This window comes from Chlorocebus sabaeus, chromosome 22, assembly GCF_047675955.1.
Source record: "Chlorocebus sabaeus isolate Y175 chromosome 22, mChlSab1.0.hap1, whole genome shotgun sequence".
NCBI lineage: Eukaryota > Metazoa > Chordata > Mammalia > Primates > Cercopithecidae > Chlorocebus > Chlorocebus sabaeus.
In genome coordinates this window covers 97,679,592-97,694,120 of record NC_132925.1, presented here as the reverse complement: position 1 = coordinate 97,694,120, position 14,529 = coordinate 97,679,592, and the positions used below count along the sequence as shown (strand labels likewise).

Sequence of the window (14,529 nt, the reverse complement as noted above, 5' to 3'; positions counted from 1 at the left end):
ACTGGCTCTGCCTAATTGATGCCATCGGCTGAGCTAACAGAAAATTCTGTGCCCTTAAGAGTGTTTTTGTCTCTGAATATGGCAATTTTATGCATAACATCTCCATTTTGAAAGTTGTTTTTTTCTTAAATAAAGCCTAAGTAGCCTTTTCTAAGTAAAAAAACAAAAAAGCATGTAATTGTTTTTGAGGGAAACTTTAAACATTTTTGTTTCACATAAGGCAAAAATAAGGAATTCAATGCATTCCTGCCTAATGTATGCTGAAGAGGCTGCCTCCCTGTGTCAGCTCTTGGCTTCATTGTAAGAGCGTTTTATAATTTCTATATTTATTCATTCATTCACTTAACAAATAGCTACTGTTTCCCTGTGCCCTGCCCTGGCCATACAATAGCCCAGCCCGCAGGTGGAGAGACAGGTTATCAAGTGATTCCACAAATAACAAAAGCAGTTGCAAACAACTGTTTTTAGAAGCATTTTTTTCTTCCCCATAGGAACAAAGATTTGTTTTCATTGCATTTTCAGACTTCCCTTTCCTTGCGTGATGTCCATGTAGCTCTCACATACTATATGGGCAGAGGTTACGCCTGTTTTAACAGGTATCAAATGCCAACACAGATGGTGAATTATTAATTCCTTTGTTATTTCTAGATGCTCATGTTTTCCTCATTTGACACTGAGCACCTATTGACTCCTTCAGGAAACACAGGTCTTTTGAATCCCTATTCTCCCTCTTTCCTTTCGTAGAAAGAGCGGGATTTAGAATTGGCCGCTCGCATCGGCCAGTCGTTGTTGAAGAAAAACAAGACCCTAACCGAGAGGAACGAGCTGCTGGAGGAGCAGGTGGAACACATCAGGGAGGAGGTAAGACACTGGAGGCCGAGGCTTCCAGAGGGCCCCGCCATAGGCCTGGGAGCCGTGGGCATGGCTGAGGGAGATGATAGAATGGGGTTCTAGTTGGAAGGGCCCTCCTGAGGGCACGACCGCGGCCTGAGCCCAGAACTGTCTGTTCTGAAACAGTCACCTGGGGACTGAAAGCCACCTTCCTGCAGCTCCTGCTGCTGCTTGTGTCTCCTTTCTTTCCTCAGGCCATGTGGGTGGGATGGCTTAGGGTGGGCACGGTCCTTACTCAGTCGTTCGTCTGTGTGTCATGTTGGGCCAGCCACAGTCCTTGTCCTCAGTGAGTCTAGACTGTAACCATGCAGGCTGATTAAGATGCTCCACGCTTGGCAGAAGGGCACCCAGACTAACACGACAACAAGCAGGGGTTCCTGAGTCTGGCTGGGCTTGGGCCGCTGGAGAAGGAGCCCTGTTAGGAGGCCAGCAAGTGTACACAGAGGAAAGTGGTGACTCACATTCATTGTTACAGTATAATTTTGTGTGTGTAAAACAAAACAAAAATAGCCTATTGTTTTCATGATGGAAACCCTCTTATTTCCATGATATTGATCTTGGCTAATGGACATCAGTGGTGAGAGGAAGGGCACGGAGCTTTTCGGTTTATCTTAGGGTACCTAGGTTTAGAAGGAATGATACTGATTTTCTGGAAGGGACGTGGTGTGGACAGAGGAGAGTGGCTGTGGAGTCAGGTGGGGTTGCTAGGGCAAGGATAAGAAGCTTAGAGCCAGGCCCTACTTTGTAGCTTCTTTTCTATCACCCTGTTCTTCTAACAATAAATTTTAACTGTGACAACACTCCTTGTTTCTTTTCCACTTTTCTTTTTCCTTTTTCTTTTTTTTTTTTTTTTTGAGATAGGGTTTTGTCCTTGTCACTCAGACTGGAGTGCAGTGTTGCGATCCCAGCTCACTGCAACCTCCACCCCCCGGGTTCAAGCTCTTCTCCTGCCTCAGCCTCCCAAGTAGCTGGGATTACAGGTGCCCACCACCACACCCAGCTAATTTTTTACATTTTTGGTAGAGACGGGGTTTCACCATGTTGGCCAGGTTGGTCTGGAACTCCTGACTTCAGGTGATCCTCCCACCTCAGCCTCCCAAAGTGCTGGGATTACTGGCGTGAGCCACCATGCCCAGCCTTTTTTTTTTTTTTTTTTTTTTGAGATAAGATCTCACTGTGTCACTCAGGCTGGAGTGCAGTCGTGAAATCACAGCTCACTGTGGCCTTGACCTCCTGGATTCAAGCGATCCTCCCACCTCAGCCTCCCAAGTAGCTGGGACTACAGACATGTGCCACCATGCCTGGCTAATTTTTGTGTTTTTTATAGAGAAAAGTTTCACCATGTCGCCCAGGCTGGTCTCAATCTCCTGGGCTCCAGTGATCCACCTGCCTTGGTCTCCCAAAGTGCTGGGATTACAGGCGTTAGGCCCTGTGCCTGGCCTCTTCTCCCTTATTTTCTATCAGAAACTTTCTTAGTGGGAGTGGATGCCCTTGTTCACGTTCCTAAGATGTATTCACCCTTTTTCCTTGTTAGAACTATTCCCAGTACATTGTTGTCTGGGTTTAACAGTAGTTTTCATATGATGAAGCATAGTTGCCACTATATAAGAAAAGTTTTAATCCTGGGCCTTCTTTAAGATGTAAGAAGAGAGAATGCTATTGTATTTTAGGAGAAATAAAGTGATTCCTGCATTCCCTGCCGCCAGCATCATGACCTGGATTCCCTCTCATGTGACTGGTGGGAAAGCATGCTGGGTTAGCCTGGCCCCCTACCAGCCACTTGTGAGCAGCGGGATATGCCGCCCAGTAACTCACAAATGGTCACCCGTCAGCTTCTTCACTATACTGTTCTTGCTTGGGACAAGCCTCACCTTGCGCAAAGAGGATCCAACTCTCTGGGAGTGGAAATGCCTTTCTTCCCCCTCAGAAGAACTTTGAATTTGAAAGCTATAACATGTTTCTCTTTGGCATATTATTAAATTATCAGTCTAGGTGTCAAAGTTAAAACTTCTATGCACATAAAATTGTCTTCTCCATGGAAGACATAATAATTCACTCTGTTATATAGAAAAGTTGCAATAAACCATAGACCCTAAGTCAAATTACAAACAAAGAGTTAAAACATAACTGCAGTTCTTCTCATAGCACTGGTTCCCTATTCATCAGTACTGCAGAGTGAAAGGGCAAGTGAAAAATTGTACAGTACAACTTTATTTAAAAACCTTAAGTACAAATCAGGGTGATTTGCAAAGCCATCTCAGCAGGAGTCAATATAGCCATTCCCTGATGGTTGCCTCTTTTCTTCCTGTGTCTGAAATTCCTATCCAGTGAGCATTGAGCATGGAACGAGGTCCGGCTGGGCTTGCCAGGAGCCTTATGAGGGTGCATCCCAGAATGGGGCTGTGTGGTCATCCAAGTGTGAGAGCAAGGGTCGGTGAGCTGCCTGTATTGGCCCGTGCAGAGCTGGCATCTCCAGGATCCTATTTGGAGTTGGGATTTGGTTCTGGCAGAAGTGAATGAATGGCCTTTTCTTTCATTTAGTAACATGATCAGTTTTTCTGGCTATTTGACCAGCTGGTCATCTGGCTACTTCCAAAGCCCCTGAACAGTCGCATCCCCACAAGCATCATTCTTTTTTTTTTGAGACCGAGTCTTGCTCTGTCGCCCAGGCTGGAGTGCAGTGGTGTGATCTCGGCTCACTGCAAGCTCTGCCTCCTGGGTTCATGCCATTCTCCTGCCTCAGTCTCCTGAATAGCTGGGACTACAGACGCCGCCACCATGCCCAGCTAATTTTTTGTATTTTTAGTAGAGATGGGGTTTCACCATGTTAGCCAGGATGGTCTCGATCTCCTGACCTTGTGATCTGCCCGCCTTGGCCTCACAAAGTGCTGGGATTACAGGCGTGAGCCACCGCGCCAGGCCGCATCATTCTTTTTTTGAGATGGAGTTTCTCTCTGTTGCCCAGGCTGGAGTGCAGTGGCATGATCTCAGCTCACCACAACCTCTGCCTCCCGGGTTCAAGCGATTCTGCTGCCTCAGCCTCCTGAGTAGCTGGGATTACAGGCACACGCCACCACACCCGGCTAATTTTGTATTTTCAGTGGAGACAGGGTTTCACCATGTTGGTGAGGCTGGTCTTGAATTCCTGACCTCAGATGATCTGCCCGCCTCGGCCTCCCAAAGTGCTGGGATTACAGGCGCCAGCCACCGTGCCTGACCCCCAAGCATCATTCTAGTCCCCTCTCTGCTCTTCCCTGTACCAAAGTAAAAATGATGGATTTAGACAGCTTTCTATCAAAAAGTAATTGTGTTTCTTTTAAATAGATCAAATGAAAGCCTATTTTTTTTGAATAGCACAAAATCAGTTTAAATGCTCTCATTTTCAGTGGTGAATTTTAAGAAAAATATTGTCACTGAGTGGTAAGTATTAGAATGTGAGTCGGGACGATAATCACCTTTTGGGAAGCAAATGATGGGTCCCTGCTCTGCTTGTGCAGGTGTCTCAGCTCCGGCATGAGCTGTCCATGAAGGATGAGCTGCTTCAGTTCTACACCAGCGCTGCGGAGGAGAGCGAGCCCGAGTCCGTTTGCTCAACCCCGTAAGTCACCAGAGGGCTGTATTTCTGGAGGCCAGAGCACAGGCTGACCGCTGTTGATGTCCTTGGAGTCACCGAGACAGGGTCACCTTCAGCAGCAATGGAGGTCAGCTGCTCTCAGCCTTCTCTGGACCAAGCATCTCCAAGTGCCTCAGACAGATTGATTTTACTATTTTAGCGGGACATGGATGGACAGGTTTTTAGTTTTCCTTTTCCTGGGTCTTACTGCTTATTTGTCAATTTAGATTGATTTGCCCTGGCACATGAGTGGATAATGGGTTAGGCTCTGCTGTTGGAGGCAATTCAGGGTTCTGGAGCCAGAGGTGCTGTGGCAGGTCCTTGGGACAGAAGGCGTGGTGTCTTCTCTGAGAGTCAGCAGATCCGCATGTTGGGAGCGTGAACTCTAGAGCCCAGTGAGCTGCTTGCAGATCTTGGCTCTGGGACTTACTAGCTGTACGCTGTTGGCTAGGTTACTTAACCTTTGTACTTGTTTTGTCATTTGTAAAATGGAGATAACAGTAGAACTTAGGTCACAGAGTTATAAGCATTAATTGAGTTAAAACATACAGAGTACTTGAATAAGTTGTTGGCACATACAAACGCATTATGAGTATTAAATGAACTCCCAGACATCCTGGAATTGTGTAGGCTTTAAACAGAGTTGCTCCCCTGAATTCTGAGGTGATGTGGCAAGTTGTGGATAAAGGGTTGAGATGTGGGTTCTGAATTGGTGGTGAGCCTATGCACTGGGAGCCCTGTCTTCCTGGGGCTGGGAGAGCGGTCTGGTGGGTCATTGTCCTTCCTGCAAGCCCTTCTTTGTGTCTCTAACGTGGTTTGCCAGGTGGTGGGAGGAAACGCGTCTCCCTAGGTTGTGAGCGTACTTTCTCCCCCAGGTTGAAGAGGAATGAGTCGTCCTCCTCAGTCCAGAATTACTTTCATTTGGATTCTCTTCAAAAGAAGCTGAAAGACCTTGAAGAGGAGAATGTTGTACTTCGATCCGAGGTGATTTGCCCTCCCTGCTCCTGCCCCTGCTGGAAGGGAAGTGCCCCCACTCACCTTATCCGGCGAGGACAACCATGGTTAAGTGCCCTCCTCAAAGGTGGCAGTCCGTGAAAAGCTGTACCAGGCGCTGGGCAGACGTGCCTCCTCTGTGCTCTGGGCACTGCCTTTCAGACCAACACATGCCTCCCTGGCTGGGGCAGGCGAACCTGGTGAATGACATGGTGTGTGGACCGGGAAGAGTCGGAGATCCCCTCCTTCGCAGTCATTCCTGCAGTGAGGTCTCCCCCGGTGTTCTCCAGGTCTGACCACAGCACCTGTGGAGAAACCCAGCCTTTTTTTCATGCTGCCACAGATCAGATGCTTAAGGAAGTAGTCCATGGGTGCTCAGAGAGAGCCATTTTCTGTTTTTTTTTTTTTGAGATGGAGTCTTGCTGTGTCGCCCAGGCTGGAGTGCAGTGGCATGATCTCGGCTCACTGCAACCTTCACCTCCCGGGTTCAAGCTATTCTCCTGTCTGAGCCTCCTGAGTAGCTGGGACTACAGGTGCCCGCCACCGTGCCTGGGTAATTTTTGTATTTTTAGTAAGAGATGGGATTTCGCTATATTGGTCAGGCTGGTCTTGAACTCCTGACCTCAGGTAATCCACCTGCCTTGGCCTCCCAAAGTGCTGGGGTTACAAGCATGAGCCACTACGCCTGGCAGAGCCATGTTTCTTTTTTTTTTTTTTTTTGTTGAGACGGAGTCTCACTCTGTCGCCCAGGCTGGAGTGCAGTGGCCGGATCTCGGCTCACTGCAAGCTCCGCCTCCCGGGTTCACGCCATTCTCCTGCCTCAGCCTCCGGAGTAGCTGGGACTACAGGCGCCCGCCACCTCGCCCTGCTAGTTTTTTGTATTTTTTAGTAGAGACGGGGTTTCACCGTGTTAGCCAGGATGGTCTCGATCTCCTGACCTGGTGATCCACCCGTCTCGGCCTCCCAAAGTGCTGGGATTACAGAGAGCCATGTTTCTTAAACAATTAACTCAAAAAGGTTGAGCTGAATCAACTTGGGGACTCATGCTTTTGAGTTTTTTTTTAATTGGCAAGGCATTGTGCCTAGCATTTTGCCCACGTTATTTATTTATTTATTTTGGAGTTCGCAACAGGGCTGAAAGCTGGTTACTTTGATTCTCATTGGAACAGGGGGCTCCAGGCTGCTAGGTGTTTTGATAACCCAAGGTCATTCGAGTGAGTAAATGACAAAGCTAGGATTTGCAAGTCTGTGACTCTAAGCCCCTTGTTTTTCACCTTCACGCACTGCCCCTCTCTGGAAACACCGATGCGTGCAAATTTAGTACTGTTTGTCTTAATTAGTGGTGAGTTTCTGTCCTCTAGCCAAGGTATGGTGTGGTACAGTATGGCCCTGTTTATCAGGCCCCTCAGGTTGGAGCTGTGTGCCCACCTAGGCTGGCCCTGGGTTCCTGAGAGCCCCTTAATAGTGCAGACTGTCAGTCAACTTGAACTTGCCCACACCTTAGTAAGATCTTCATGTCCCATCTGAACAAGATGCTCTTCTGCACATCTTGTTCTCTTAGACCTCACCTCTTCCAGCCCCTTGTTCACTGATGGGTCATGTAAACCCAGATTGACCAACGTGGCTGCCCAGGTTTCCTCTGCCAGCCGGTAGCTGAGCAAGGCAACAGGCCTGTGCTGCCCATTCTGAGTCCAGTGCTACCTCTTCCAGTGCCTGCCTCAGGTAAATGCTCCAGCCCAGGGCACCCAGCAACTCATCCAAAGCCAGCCAAGGGAATCTGATCCCATCTACAGATTCCTGCTACCCCAAATCCATTTTCTGAAGTGTAATGTTTTTATGGGGCCAGGACTGAGGGCTCAGAGACACTTCTGTCTAACTGGGGCTCTTGCTTGCTTGCTTGCTTTCTCTCCCTCTTTTCTCTCTCTCTCTCTCTCTCTCTCTCTCTCTCTCTCTCTCTCTCTCTCTCCCCCCCCTCCCCCTACCTCCTTCCCCTCTCCTCCCCTGCTCCTTCCCTCCCTCCCTCCCTCCCTCCCTCCCTTCCTTCCTTCCTTCCTTCCTTCCTTCCTTCCTTCCTTCCTTCCTTCCTTCCTTCCTTCCTTCCTTCCTTCCTTCCTTCCTTCCTTCCTTCCTTCCTTCCTTCCTTCCTTCCTTCCTTCTTCCATGGGGGTCTTGCTCTGTCACCCACGCTGGAGTGCAGTGGCATGATCTTGGCTCAAGCAGCCCTCCTACCCCGGCCTCCCAAAGTGCTGGGGTTATAGGTGTGAGCCACTGCACCTGGTCTCAGGGCTTTTTCTTAGGGCCTTCAGATCTCTATCATCCCACCCTTTTCAGCCAGGGCAAGTTGTCCAGAGTCCTGGGATGGCTCTTGTGCCTCTGCATTTTAATGCTTTTGTGTTAGACCTTGTTCTTACTAAGCTTGAACACAAGTTTAACTCCAACTTGGGACCTCATGGTTCAGTGCCTGGCACATAGTAGGTGTTAGGCATTCCTGTGTGGTTATCCTTAGGATGCTTGCTGTGGGCAGGGTAGGGTCCTAGGCACTGTGCAGGTCACAAAGCATCCATATTTATGAGCCAGGACAGCCACAGATAACAGATACAATGATAGGGTGGTGGTGGTTACAGTGTTTTTAACAGACCAAGCTGTAGAGCGCCTGTGCCCATAGCTTTGTGTGGCGCCCTCTAGTGTTGTGCATTTTTCAGGTTTTCAGCTTTGAGAGTGCACATCCATTAAGCTGGGAATTCAGATGGACTTTCTGTATTTGAGGATATGATGGGTGACAGGTGGGGGAATGCTGAGGGCAGCTTCCCAGACCCCGGTTAGCCCTTGCTGTATGCCTCAGCCCTTGCCTGCACCACCAGGCCAGGTGAGAATGTGGGGCCTCTGACCTGGGTCTTGCCCACAGGCCAGCCAGCTGAAGACAGAGACCATCACCTATGAGGAGAAGGAGCAGCAGCTGGTCAACGACTGCGTGAAGGAGCTGAGTATGTCCCCGCACCGCTGTCTTCTTACTTCCTTGCATCTGCTGTCATGACTAGACAGATTTGCATCAGCCTTGCTAAAGTGCAGTCTCCTGCCAGCCTATGGCTCAGCAGCATTTTTCTTAAAACTAGAGGCCTCCCCAACCTCGCGTGGCACCCCCTCTCTATTATTTAGTGCTAAGTTGTCAGCTATGTATTATCTCAGTTTATCACTGAGGTGGAGATTTAAATTTAATTTTGGCTTTATACTGGAATATTGGATTTTTTTTAATGCCTAAGTTAGGCCCAGCTACAGAAACCTGTGTTGAAAATGTGGAAGAACAGGTTACTACCAGTAATTTGATTTGTGAACATTGAAGCCAGGGTTCTCACCTTTGCAAATAAATATTTCTCTCCTCTTCTTCATTTTAAGTTTGCAAGTTAAGACAAAAGGTCAAAACACTAAGTATTTTGCATTTTAGCAAAATACTAAGTAACGAAACACACCTCATGTTCAAATCTAGTCAAATGAGTTATGGCTCTGAATATGGGTTGAAAACTCCAAGGGAATTGCGCTGTGCAGTCAGTAGTTCCTTTCTAGAACTGGGTGCAGCAGCGGGTTCCTGTTTAGTCACAGGGGTGCTCATGTGTGGAATGTGAGGATCTGGCCAGATGCACTCATGTTTTGTTTGTCACTTTCTCTCTGACCCCCGGAGCCTCCCTGATTTGTTCTGGGGAGATAGCCTCGGTTGGTGGGCTTGGGGCCCTACACTGAGCTCAGGAGTGCTATCTAATGGGATGAGGTTCTTTTCCATAACTGATTGAGCCCTGAAGAAGCTACTTTGCTTCTCCATGTGGGAAAATGGTCACTATGAGTTCCTTCCTGCACCCTCCCCACTCCATGCTGTCTTTTAATAAGGATGGTTTTTCTTGTGCAAACCACAGAGAAACCATTCTCTCTGGGTCTGCATGTGTGGTTGTCTGACTTCCTCTTGTGATTGTTGTTTCTTTGTCAAAGGGGATGCCAATGTCCAGATTGCTAGTATCTCAGAAGAATTGGCCAAGAAGACGGAAGATGCTGCTCGCCAGCAAGAGGAGATCACACACCTGCTATCGCAAATCGTTGATTTGCAGAAAAAGGCGAAAGCTGTAAGGCTTCTCTGTTTATCTGGCTGATATGACAGTGGCCGTGCTGAGATGGGGAAGGGACATTTACTCTGGAAGACAATGCCCCTTAGTTTCATATCTTAGTAGTTTGTGTTACCCCTTTGCAGAAAAAGCTTCATGGACTCAGTGGTACAAAACTGATTACCCTGAATTGGTGACGAGTCTTATTTGTGACCTGTTGTCTCCTAAAATTATATTGAATTCATTAAAAAGATGTTGTAGATACGGACTTTTGCAGTTTAACTTATGGATCATCTAGTCTGGTATTTGTTTTTACACAGTGCACCAGCTATGTGCTGCAGTAGAGCAGTGTCCTCTTCAGATTTAAGAAGAGGCAGCAAAATGGACTTTGCTATGAGTGTGGGGTAAAATGCTTCCAGAGAGCTTTGGAAGTGGGGGGGTGGGGTGGTGGGCTATAGAGAATGAATGGGGATATAGGAAAGACTTTACCTTCAAAATTATATAAAAAACAGAACTTGAGTATAAAATGAGCATATCCTTGTAGAAAGTGATGATGAGTTCATAATGGATTAGGTTAATAAGAGGGAAAAAAATTGGACTTATCTAAGTATCTTAGAAAGTGATCTATCTTTGCCATGCTTTAGTGTGCAGTTGAAAATGAAGAACTCGTCCAGCATCTGGGGGCTGCTAAGGATGCCCAGCGGCAGCTCACGGCCGAGGTGAGCACCTCTAGCACCTCTCCCTCATTCCTTCAGTGCCTCTGATTGCAGCGAAGGTGGATTCACCTTCCCGGACAGCTTTAGTCACGTCCGTTGCAACTACTGTTTTTATTTTGAATTTCATTTCATTTTTATTCTTGGGATAGTAAACTCAGTTGCACCTTGATTCTGTGCCCACTGACACTGTTATTGGTTATGGGCACCTGTGGAGCAGGGCTCTACACCAGCTGAGCCTGGCACGCGCAGGTGCCCGAAAATTGTTCAAAGAAATGAAACAATACAACACAGAGCACTCTGGGAGAGGAATCTCACAGGTGTGGCTTGAAACATGAGTGTGACGATTTTCTTTTTCTTTCTCTCTTTTCCTTTTTTTGAGATGGGGTCTCATGCTGTCACCCAGGCTGGAGTACAGTGGCATCAGTGTGGCTCACCGCAGGCTCAGATGATCCTCCTGAGTATCTGGGACTACAGATGTGGCTACCACGCCCACCTGAGTTTTGTGTTTTTTTCTTGGAAAGATGAGGTTTTGCCATGTTGCCCAGGCTAATCTCAACTTCTGTGCCCAAGCGAACCGCCTGCCTTGCCGTCCCAAAGTGCTGAGATTACAGGTGTAAGCCATCATTCGTAGCCTGATTTTTCTTTTGCGTGAAGTTGGTTTTGTTTCATTTGCCCATTGTTGGTATTTTAGAAGATTTCTGAGTCTGTAAGCTTGCCTCAAGTCAAAGAAAAAGCAAGCCTTTGAAAATTCTGTTATTTGGCCACAGACCCACAGGGCAGCTGGTTCCACATGTGCTGGGAACTCCGTTAGATTGCTGTGTCTTTCTGGCCCTCTGATGGGCAGATGTGTGTACACCTGGGTACTCAGGAGATCCTGACCCTCTGTGTCTTTCCTGCCTGCAGCTGCGTGAGCTGGAGGACAAGTATGCAGAGTGCATGGAGATGCTACATGAGGCGCAGGAGGAGCTGAAGAACCTCCGGAACAAAACCATGCCCAATACCACGTCTCGGCGCTACCACTCGCTGGGCCTCTTTCCCATGGTGAGCTGTGCTTTCTTCCCAGCCAGAGGACACCAGGGGTCCTGGTGATAGGAGGGAGCACAGTGTCTGACATTCTGGCCACTGGAGTTAGGTGTTTACAGTTCGGTTCTCATTTTACAGTTCAGAAATCAAGGACACTTGAGTCTGACTGGTGGTTTCTTAACTACGTAGGACAAATTGGTTCTTTATTTTCTGTTCCTCTAAATCTATTGTCTTTTCTACTCCTGCCATTAAAAGATAAATTTAGTAGGAACTTTCTTTGGTGGGAACCTCAGGTATTTGGAAGATCTGACTCATACAGGTTGAGGATCTCTAATCCAAAATGCTTCACAATCCAAAACTTCCTAAGCATTGACATGGTGCTCAAAGGAAATGGCCATTGGAGCATTTTGGATTTCAGATTTTCAGATTGGTGTGTTCAGCTGGCGTGTATTCTGGAACTGTCCCGAAATCTGAAGCACTACTGGTCCCAGGTATTTTGGATAAGGGATATTCAACCTGTTCCTGATTTTTTTTTTTTTTTTTTCTGACCTTATTGGACTGTGCGGCTATTTTGGCCTCACAAAATTCTGGAAGTACATTTCAGAATTTTTAAAATGCCATTACAGTTCTGCTGATTCTTTGTACACTTATTAATCATTCTCTTGGTGACTTTCAGTATCTGTGATCTGAAAAAAAGAATTCTCTCTGTACTTAGGCTGGTAATTTTCTCGCTCTCTCTCACTCACTCTCCTTTGTTTTCTCTCAAAAATGGAGCTAAGGTCTCACTCTGTTATCCAGCCTGGTCTTGAACTCCTGGCCTCAAGTAATCCTCTCACCTCAGTCTCCCGAAATGCTAGGGGTACAGGAGTGAGCCACCGCGCCCAGCCACATTATTCATATTATTTTACTGCAGTCGAATTTTTTAGCCCTGGCCTTATTTGCTTCATGTGCTTTGCGGGAACATGATTGAGAAGGGGATTTTCCAAGAGGTTAATCTCCTTGTGGAAGTTGGGCAACCCAGGGCTGAACCCCTTGGCTGATCATTGCGCTGTAAGGAAGCGTTATCGGGGATTGAGCTTCCTCATGTTATCTTCTGTCAGACTGAAGCACCTGGAAGGTGGGGACCCTGTCTTCTTTGTAACGTTTCCCCCTTCCTCTTTTAATACTCTGTACCTAGCACAGCGCTTGGTATGTTGTAGAATTGTAGACATTTAGTGGACATTATGTTTAGATGGACAGATAGACAGATATACAGATGGCCTAACGAGCAAACTCAAGAACTCCTGTATATTCTGGCTCTATTTCCATGGTGTGATGAAATGCTAAATGCTCTCTGAGGAGAGAAGAGCTTTTGAGAGAAACTCCCCCAAGTGAGATAGGAGTGGATGGCTGCATACATACTTGTGAAATTCTATCCCTTCTGAAATTGCCCTTTTCCTTGGAGCTCTTTCCCTTCAGCCCCCATTGATGACCCCCAGCAGATACTGTCCCCATCCCCCACTCCTTATTGTCTGGCCCACTTTCCCTAAATCATGATTTCTTTTCTTCTTTGCTCTCATGCATCAAAGTCAGAAAGGCAGGCTAGAACAGCCACCACTCCCTCTCCCCCGCAAGAAGCTTCATTGAAATCTGAGGGAAACAAAAAGACATATAACATAGTCAGCTTTCTAAGACACAGATGGGTGATCCAGTGATTCCAGGAATCTCAGTAAAAGCAGCAAAGAACATTCAGTCCCCCAAATTCCCTGATCTAGTGCTAACCACACTTGGCTCGCACGCTGGCCTGTGTAGCTTTGCAGTCTCCTTGCCTGAGTTCCCTCCCTCCTGGCTTCTCATCTTGGTGCAGTAAGCTCCTGGTGCCATCTTGTTTCCTGGGCACCCAGGATCCACTCCACTGCCTTCCCCACTCTCAAGGACAGACCTGTCTTTAAAAACTAAACTATGGTGTGAGAAAAGTCTAATCGAAATTTGCATTTCAGTTTCTTCTGGAGGGATTCTCAGCTTTCATATTTGCTGAGGTAAAGTTTTTGTTTGCCTTTTTCTGTAGCTCTTGGCACAGCCCAGTTTTTGAAGATGGCTAATTTTAAAGTGTATTATGCATTAAAGGTATTTAAAGCAGTCTAAAGATTGCACCATGCAAAACACCCAGATCTGCCTCTTTTGCTCCTAGCCATTCTAATTGCTGAATAAAACAGTGAGTAGCAGTTTTTGCATAACTATGTTCCCAGTTCTCTTGCCTTATGGCAGGAGTTCATCTGGGATCCACAGACCAAATTTGAGGGGGCTTGTGAAATTAGTTCCTAATTGTACTCAGTATTTCCTTCCTTTATGAAGGTCACCACATCACAGTGATATTAGCAGTGCTTGTGACTTTGTCATCATTAGAAATCACAGGTATTTTTATGGCACATGTTTTTTTTTTTTTTTTTTTTTTGAGATGGAGTCTTGCTCTGTCATCCAGGCTGGAATGCAGTGGCATGATCTCGGCTCACTGCAACCTCCCTCTCCTGAGTTCAAGCGATTCTCCTGCCTCAACCTCCTGAGTAGCTGGGACTACAGGCATGTGCCACCACGCCCGGCTAATTTTTTTTTTTTTTTTTTTTTTGTATTTTTAGGAGAGATGGGGTTTCACCATGTTGGCCAGGCTGGTCTTGAACTCCTGACCTCAGGTGATCCACCCATCTCGGCCTCCCAAATTGCTAGGATTACAGGCGTGAGCCACGGCGCCTGGCCCTATGGCACATTTCAGTTGTTACAGATGCCTCACAACACCACAGATGCTGATCTCCACTTCAAAATGACAGCAGTAACCAGTCCTGAACTCATTTCTCTCTCCTCTCTCTCTCTCTCTCTCTCTCTCTCTCTCTTATGACAGCAATAACCAGTCCTGAACTCATTTCTCTCTCCTCTCTCTCTCTCATTCTCTCTCTCTCTCTCACACACACTCACACACACACGTTGTTACATTGATATGTATCTGCCTTCCTTTATAATCCTCATAATTTTATTTGCCTAAAAATATTACTCTGAGAAGGGGTCTACAGACTTGCCTGGATTGCCAGAGGGGAGAGGGTCATGGCCAAAAACAAATCACAGAGCCTACATGTGACTTTATCTCAGTATGGCTTTGAAATTACAGTCATCCCTCAGTATCTGAGGGGGATTGGTTCCAGGACCCCCTGCAGATACCAAATCCTCCAGTGCC

At 47.0% G+C, this 14,529-nt stretch overlaps 1 protein-coding gene across 12 annotated transcripts in view; it reads left to right on the top strand.

Annotated features, from left to right (window-relative positions):
- The window catches only part of TRAK1 (trafficking kinesin protein 1), a 211,307-nt gene that overhangs the window by 168,408 nt on the left and 28,370 nt on the right, over nucleotides 1–14,529 (top strand). For all 12 annotated transcript variants that reach the window (XM_038004113.2, XM_073010311.1, XM_038004110.2 and 9 more), the window contains 7 exons: nucleotides 745–861; nucleotides 4,389–4,489; nucleotides 5,380–5,488; nucleotides 8,403–8,481; nucleotides 9,476–9,606; nucleotides 10,230–10,304; nucleotides 11,205–11,342. In XM_038004113.2, the coding sequence (XP_037860041.1) occupies nucleotides 745–861; nucleotides 4,389–4,489; nucleotides 5,380–5,488; nucleotides 8,403–8,481; nucleotides 9,476–9,606; nucleotides 10,230–10,304; nucleotides 11,205–11,342 (750 nt within the window). The remainder of the gene's footprint in view (nucleotides 1–744; nucleotides 862–4,388; nucleotides 4,490–5,379; nucleotides 5,489–8,402; nucleotides 8,482–9,475; nucleotides 9,607–10,229; nucleotides 10,305–11,204; nucleotides 11,343–14,529) is intronic.